Source organism: Mizuhopecten yessoensis, unplaced genomic scaffold (assembly GCF_002113885.1).
Source record: "Mizuhopecten yessoensis strain PY_sf001 unplaced genomic scaffold, ASM211388v2 scaffold715815, whole genome shotgun sequence".
NCBI classification, from domain to species: Eukaryota; Metazoa; Mollusca; class Bivalvia; order Pectinida; family Pectinidae; genus Mizuhopecten; species Mizuhopecten yessoensis.
The window spans coordinates 12,283-20,405 of NW_018479805.1; the positions used below are offsets into that span (position 1 = coordinate 12,283).

Here is an 8,123-nt window from a genome sequence, read left to right on the forward strand (position 1 = left end):
CCCCCCCCCTGTTAACGTTAATTGTGTATTGTAATTGTGAGTCCCGTGACAAGTAGCACGACCCTGTTTATTGTATGCAACTGTTTCATAGGTTTACCGTATTAAAATCCTTTGTAAATAATACTAATTATAGTCTGATTAAGTTTGCTTGGGTCCAATTTATATAGGAAGTCCCTGCGCTACTAAGCAAGTGCGCTAAGGCGAAGCTACCAGAACTGCACAGCATATCCCGAGAGGCACTTGGGACGGACCAAATAGGTACCGACCACGGTGCACGTTACAGTAATATCTGCCTTTTACAGTGTATCAGACTTTTTTAGATTTTTATACTCTGTAATATATGTCAATGATTGAATTAAAAAACCTTTTATTAGGTCAGATCTATTATTATTCTCAGTCTTAATACAAAATACTCTTTTTTATTTACAAGCTGCAATGTGATTTTAATTATATATTTTATTCTAAACTGTGATATCTTGTAATAACATGCCTATTTTACCTGAATAAATATTATTATTATTATTAAAATAATATAGGGAAGTCATGATGGTCCACGGCAAACTTTGTGTTTGTCCTTTTATAACTGGTGACTAACTTCACACAGGGTTTTTTCAAACTGGTAACGTCACGCTACCACAATTGGTACACGGCCAGAAAATGGTTTGAATAGTACTTTAAAATTAAATTTGAGCATTTTCCTCTGACAGTATAACAAAAGATATATATCAGCGATTCCACCGAATAGTTTCGTTTTCATGAACATTTTAAGAGTAAACGATAACTTCAAAATAAATGTATCAGAAAACCGGTACAAACGACGTACATCGACGATATTTTGGAGGATTTTGAAGGGGTTAATTATAAGCACTGCTTAAATGTTGATTTCTGATTTTTTTTTATAATCGGATAATATGAAAGTGTATACAATTCAATAATTTTATTGCTCATTTATAGTTACAGAGTAACTTGAAGACAAAAAACAAAACAACAAATATACAAAGAACTTACACAGAAGCCAGGCCCACACTCCTCAGTTCAAGTGTAAGCACGAGTCAACTATAAGTTGCATATTGTCAGAAGATAAAATATGTGTTAAAGTATTTGTGTCTAGTATAGAATAGTTTTAAATATTAACTTAAATAGTCCTTTCTCAGCTGTGTTCTTCATCTTCTAGAACAAGACATTTTTACATACTCTTTGCTCTTTAGGGGTTTTCTTGATCTTCCTATTGCCAGTTCAAGGTTATGCTCACACAATCTGAATTTTGCATACTACATATACCATTGTATGTTCGTATGGTATTTATAAAAGCAATATATTTTGTTTCAATCGACACATCAACTAACCGAAATAAAAACAAGTTCCATAGTCTGTGATATGGTGTACCTATTTAGGTACTAATCACAACCGAAAAACGGACGAAATCTTGTTACGAGTTTAGCGTTCCATTTTCAGAAACAAATCACTTAAGGATGTACTCTTCTGAGGTTTCAGTCACGTTCAAGTCTCGTTTTGATCTGGTGTAACGGGTTTTTGTAATATTTAACAAATTATGATAGGTATAATAGCAAACACACATCTGAAAAACATGTAAAAAAAACTAGATGTCTGTTGTGTGTAGAACATTTTTAACGAGAATTTTTAAAAAATGACCAATTTGGCGGCCATTTTGAAAAAGTGTAAGGGCCAAAATTCACCTTTTTTGACACTAGATTGATCACTTAAATTGTCATTGTGTCACCATTTTTAATTGTAGCAGGTTCAATTTTGCTGTACAACTTTATAATGTTCAATATGATTAAAATAATATGCAAAAAAGTGGAAAGTTATATATTATTGATATTTTTTTTTACATATTAGGGTAACTGAAGCACTTTTGATTTTTGACCCCGAAAAAGGTGAAAAATAACACAAATAATAATGGGACAAAAAAAGAAGCACACCGACCCCCCATTTTTGTGGCTGTTTTAGAAAGAGAAACACATTTTCTTTTGATTCATTGAATATTAAAAAAAGNCCATAGTTTCAAAGAAAATAATATTTTTATCAATTCTACAAACATTCATACATATCTTGAAGAAATTGTATGAATTTGTTCTGCAAATGGTAAAAACCCGAAAATTCACCTAAAATCACATATTGTGTTAAACTGGTATCTTTGACCGATCAAAGCACAAAAACGAACACACCGACATATAGGTTTTTTTGCATTTTCTACTATGCAATTATCTCCTTTTTCCAAAAATCCATATAAGAAAAAATGTTTAATACAGGAATTTTTTGACTTCTCAGAGGTGTACATCTTTAATTAGAATCAAAACTTTTTTCCCGAAATGAACCACCACGGGTAGTCTTTGTCAAGAATTAAGAAACATTCCAGATACAAGATCTGAATTTTTAAATATCACTGAAAAACTGTCAAAATTGTACCAAATGTGGTAGCAAGCAAAGATGTTACCTAATTACTTCAAGCATCTAGTGGAACACAGGCCTACTGTAGCAGTGAAAATCCCGACTAGGTCTACATAGAAGTTCGATCAATATAGTCGGGATATATAGCGCCTATAGTCAGTATACTCCTCCGCAAACTTTGTGTTATATTTTTACTGTTGACACTATATATATTCCGAACATCTTGATTAAAGGTCGATATAATCGGTCTATTTTGGCCTAATATTAATTGTAAGTTGGTGCATCATAATAATAATTCCGTCAATCGTAATACAGTGGAAATTAGGGAAAAAATACTCAACGGCATATTGTTTGGCCACAAATCTTTTATTGAAATTAAATACCCAATGATTTTCCAGTAAATGCCAATATTTTTCTCAGTCAACAGATTTACAACTACATTTCAAATATTTGAAAATATTGGCGCCCTCGGGCATTAAAATCCGGTTCGTTTAATTGTACATTCGGAATACATCGATCGGTTTATTGCCGATGGGTTCTGAATGGTTCACTTTCGTTTCGGTTGGTTAGTTTTGGGAATACCACTAAGTGAGCTAATGCTCGTTGTTGACAACTAAAAACTGGAGCAACGAAGTGTTTCTGCAGATCCATAGTGTTATTGTGGACCTCATAGTGTAAGTATAGATTGCACAAGAATGATAAGAGGGGCTCTCAGATTTTCGATGATACAGTTTTGCAAGAACTAAAAGTTTCCCCGAGATATGTCGTGAGCTGATGTCATGTTTACAAGTATGGTTAGCTTAATGATACTTTAATTTGATCCTTTAAAATAATTGTTTATTCATATAATATAGGTATGTATAGTGCTTATGTGAAGTATTGTAATTTATATCTGAAAGAGAAAAAAAAATTGGTTGAACTTTCATGTTTGGATATGAGGAAATAAATGATTAAGCTAACAAGTGAGGATCAACTATAAATGTTTACTGTTTACAAACATCATTTTTAAAATGATGATAGTCCCATTAGTTGGTTCATAGAATTCGAGTGAGTCCCATAGGAAAAGCACGAGCCCAGGACTAAAATATTTGTGTCCAAAAAAAAATACTCAAAATTACCTCAAAGAAATCTGAAATAAGGAAGAGTGGACATGATGAATTATGTGTATGTCAGAAATAGTCCATAACAATTTTAAAAAATCTATATTTCTTTCATTCATTGAATCATGAAAATAACTCTTAATGTGACAACTCTCCTAAAATTACTGAGAAATACCGGTATATGAGAGTGTTTCTCAGTGTACAACATAAAAGACATCAGATTAACATTGAATAACTATATATAGGCTCTGTGTAGAATTTACTGTCAACATTGGTAAATTTTAATTCATGTGTATATATGAATCACAGTACTTAAAAAATGCCACAAAAAGTATTGCTAATGAAATCCCTTGTGAATTCTGCACCTATTTCTGTCCTACACTCGGTATGCTTGTTAGTACTACTCACTTGTTGTTAAAGGTGTTCCCTTCTACAGAACAGAACTCAGGATTTACAGGACAATACTGGTTAGTGTTAACTTCACTGTATTCTGAGATGTGGTTTACAAGGGGATTTACTTGAAACACATCAAAGTTTGTGAAAGGTTCAAATATAAATATAAACTTTATATATTTTACAACAATTATGAAACTATTATGAAGTAAGGTAATAGAGCCAACGTTAGGTGTAGGTTTGGGGGTTGATCAGTGGGGCGCTTTGCTTTCAGTACGGATACCAAAAGGTATGCAATTAGGCACATATAAAAAAAATGAATATAATCAAAACATACTCAAGTATCACCAATAAGTGGGTTTTAAAGGTTAAAAAATTATGAAACAAGTTATTTCAACTTAAATTAATCACTCTTGTTGGCCCGGATGTTAGCTCGCAGGGGTCTTAGTATGGGAGGACTGAGAACCTGGAGAAAACCCACGTGGTTGGGCAGGTAACCCCATACCTTTTCACGTCCGATCGGGGAATTGAACCCTGACGGCCTTGGTGAAAGGCAAGTGGCTACCCACTGTGCCAACCAACCACCCAAGGTTTAAATGGTAATTGGCAAGGTCTATTTTTGTGCATTTGATGATGTTTAACTGTCAATGGGAACACAGCCATGGTAGGTTTGTAGAGTATAAACTAGAGAATATGAAAACAAGGATGCTGTCATTATTAAGGGAGACAATTACTGAAGCTAAGAAAAGCAATACAAAATCAGTTTACAAAGTAATAACTGTATTTCAATTAGTAGTTTGAGATCATAAAAAAATGTTTAGCATGGGAGTCGGTATAGGGATAGCTACATGCTTGGTATAGATGTAATCTGTTTTTTTAATGCCAGGAATGATATGCCGACAAACCAGGACTTCACTCTGTCAATACGAGTAGGGGGGACCACCCTGCCGGAATACCATAAATATGAGGTCTGTTATATCGAGAGCAACTTGTTTACGCCATTCAGCTACCAGCAGGAGTATTCCGAGATCATCCAGGGTGAAAACGAAACACAGGTAGGACCACAGACTGAAGTTTTGGAGCTTGAAACACTCTTATTACTATTATAATATTCATGATGACAAAAGCTTTAACTCAGATCCTGCCTGAACATCATAGCATGTTAATACATAAATTCACATGGGGTCTGGTACTACGTAGCCCACTTGTAACAGTGTAAATATAATTACCTGACATTGTAGAGAAATACAGAAAAAACAAGGTGACTGCAACTTTGATTGTCTCATGAAAAGGTATGAAATAAATGTGTGATTTTTACTTGAACATGGAAAAAGTGCCCACTTGGGAAATAGCGGTATATTTAGAGTTTTACTCTAGATATAAACACTTCCTAAAGCATCAGCATGAAAATGATTTCATTTGTGCGTTGAGCATCAGTGTCTCTGACTTAGAAACACTTGCAGGTGATTGAATGGATTTTGGAATATGGAGAGAAAATTGTTAGATAACTAAACAATTCTTCCATGCCTTTTCAAGAGACAGTCAAAGTTTATAATATCTATATATGTCCCTTTGTAGTTTGACGCTAACGCTGTGAACTTGTGCTTCAGTCTTTCTCTAGAATGTTCTAGACGTAGTGATGGTAGACATCTGTACACAAACAGAAATTTGTTGTTTTATGGTAACTAGTGGGAATTTCAATCTAACTTTCTTATCAAATTTGTTCCAGAAATGGCCAGTGACGCCATTTGTGATTGCTATTCAGGGAAAAACCACAGTTCCCCAATCATACTACCGTGTGTTTGTGGACGGTCAGCTGGTCAAGAAGATGAGCATTCCCCAAGGAAAGACAAGGTACAAAGTTAACTAAGGCCACAGTTTTCAGCCTCTTTGTTTATAACTTCGTGAACATCTATGACTGGTATGGAGGACCGTTTCTTTCTCAATGAGGGTCACATGGCTCCTTACTTGTAGACTTATCATGGCCATGGATATATACAAGCCTTTTTTATGGCCAACTATGGGCCAATTCCCCTTTCCAATTTTGGCATTATTTCCCCCTATTTCAGTTAAAATTTACCCAAATGTCTGTCATGGTACTGTTGTATTTTAATTTTCCATCAGTTGGACGGCCAAGTGATTTATCTAATTTTCCCTGTGTTTATGTTGTCACTGTCGATATTTTGCGACACTGTTTATGGCTGGCCTTGTTTACACTACACGTATATGATTTGAAGCGTCTATGATGAACAGGGAGAACAAAAAATTAAAGATGCCATCCTTCCCTTAAAAAAGGTACTAACTTTCTATTCCTGCATTAATCCCTAATGGCCCTTTGTATATTATAGCTTCTTCAATGTTCGACTCACCGAAGTGTTGCACACTAACAGGGGAGTGTCATAGCCTGTGGCTCCTTACTTGCAGAGTTATGGCCCTTTGTATATTATAGCTCCTTCAATGTTCGACTCATCGAAGTGTTGCACACTAACAGGGGAGTGCCATAGCCTGTGGCTCCTTACTTGCAGAGTTATTGCCCTTGGTATATTATAGCTCCTTCAATGTTCGACTCACCGAAGTGTTGCACACTAACAGGGGAGTGTCATAGCCATTTGCTCCTTACTTGCAGAGTAATTACCCTTTGTATATTATAGCTCCTTCAATGTTTGACTCACCGAAGTGTTGCACACTAACAGGCGAGTGTCATAGCCTGTGGCTCCTTACTTGCATACTTATGGCCCTTTGTATATCATAGCTCTTTCAATGTTTGACTCATCAAAGTGTTGCACACTAACAGGGGAGTGTCATAGCCTGTGGCTCCTTACTTGCAGACTTATGGCCCTTTGTATATCATAGCTCTTTCAATGTTTGACTCATCGCACTGTTGCACACTAACAGGGGAGTGTCATAGCCTACTGGCTCCTTACTTTCAGAGTTAGGGCCCTTTGTATATCATAGCTCTTTCAATGTTTGACTCATCAAAGTGTTGCACACTAACAGGGGAGTGTCATAGCCTGTGGCTCCTTACTTTCAGAGTTATTACCCTTTGTATATCATAGCTCTTTCAATGTTTGACTCATCAAAGTGTTGCACACTAACAGGGGAGTGTCATAGCTTGTGGCTCCTTACTTTCAGAGTTAGGGCCCTTTGTATATCATAGCTCTTTCAATGTTTGACTCATCAAAGTGTTGCACACTAACAGGGGAGTGTCATAGCCTGTGGCTCCTTACTTTCAGAGTTAGGGCCCTTTGTATATTATAGCTCTTTCAATGTTTGACTCATCAAAGTGTTGCACACTAACAGGGGAGTGTCATAGCTTGTGTCTGCTTACTTTCAGAGTTAGGGCCCTTTGTATATTATAGCTCCTTCATTGTTTGACTCTTCAATGTTTGACTCATCGAAGTGTCGCACACTAACAGGGGAGTGTCATAGCCTGTGGCTCCTTACTTGCAGAGTTATGGCCCTTTGTATATCATAGCTATTTCAATGTTTGACTCATCGAAGTGTTGCACACTAACAGGGGAGTGTCATAGCCTGTGGCTCCTTACTTGCAGAGTTATTATCCTTTGTATATTATAGCTCCTTCAATGTTCGACTCATCAAAGTGTTGCACTCTAACAGGGGAGTGTCATAGCCTGTGGCTCCTTACTTGCAGAGTTATTACCCTTTGTATATTATAGCTCCTTTATTGTTTGACTCATCGAAGTGTTGCACACTAACAGGGGAGTGTCATAGCCTGTGGCTTCTTACTTGCAGAGTTATTGCCCTTTGTATATTATAGCTCTTTCAATGTTTGACTCATCGAAGTGTTGCACACTAACACGGGAGTGTCATAATCGGGGCCGGTGGCTCCTTACTTACAGAGTTATTCTGTTTATTGTATATTTTCTTTTTTTATAGCAATCACAACCATTACCGTGATTATACTTTTTTGTCTGATGAAGTTGACAGAGTACATATCGTACGAGTTATTGAAATGTCAGATATAAACATTTCACTGGTTATATATGAGAACCTATAAACATTTCACTGGTTGTGATATATGAACCTATATATATGAAGTAGCTGTATGTTATTGTTTCTGTATGTTATTGTTTCTGTATGTTATTGTTTCTGTATGTTATTGTTTCTGTATGTCCATTGTTTCTGTATGTCCTTTTTATACGCCCGTCGAAGACGGGGACGTATTATGTTATCACGTGAGCGGGCGGGCGGGCGGGA

At 36.0% G+C, this 8,123-nt stretch overlaps 1 protein-coding gene across 3 annotated transcripts in view; it reads left to right on the forward strand.

Moving 5' to 3' along the window:
* Positions 1-2,953: 2,953 nt before the first annotated feature.
* The window catches only part of LOC110441277, a 10,181-nt gene continuing 5,011 nt past the window's right edge, over positions 2,954-8,123 (forward strand). Inside the window, exons 1-4 of one of the 3 annotated variants that reach the window (XM_021484388.1) lie at positions 2,954-3,086; positions 3,933-3,979; positions 4,792-4,960; positions 5,635-5,759. In XM_021484388.1, coding sequence (XP_021340063.1) covers positions 4,799-4,960; positions 5,635-5,759 — 287 coding nt within the window. In that variant the 5' untranslated portion in view covers positions 2,954-3,086; positions 3,933-3,979; positions 4,792-4,798. Of the gene's footprint in view, positions 3,087-3,932; positions 3,980-4,221; positions 4,505-4,791; positions 4,961-5,634; positions 5,760-8,123 lie in introns of those variants that run through there. The other 2 variants (XM_021484387.1, XM_021484389.1) reach the window with 2 other exon arrangements.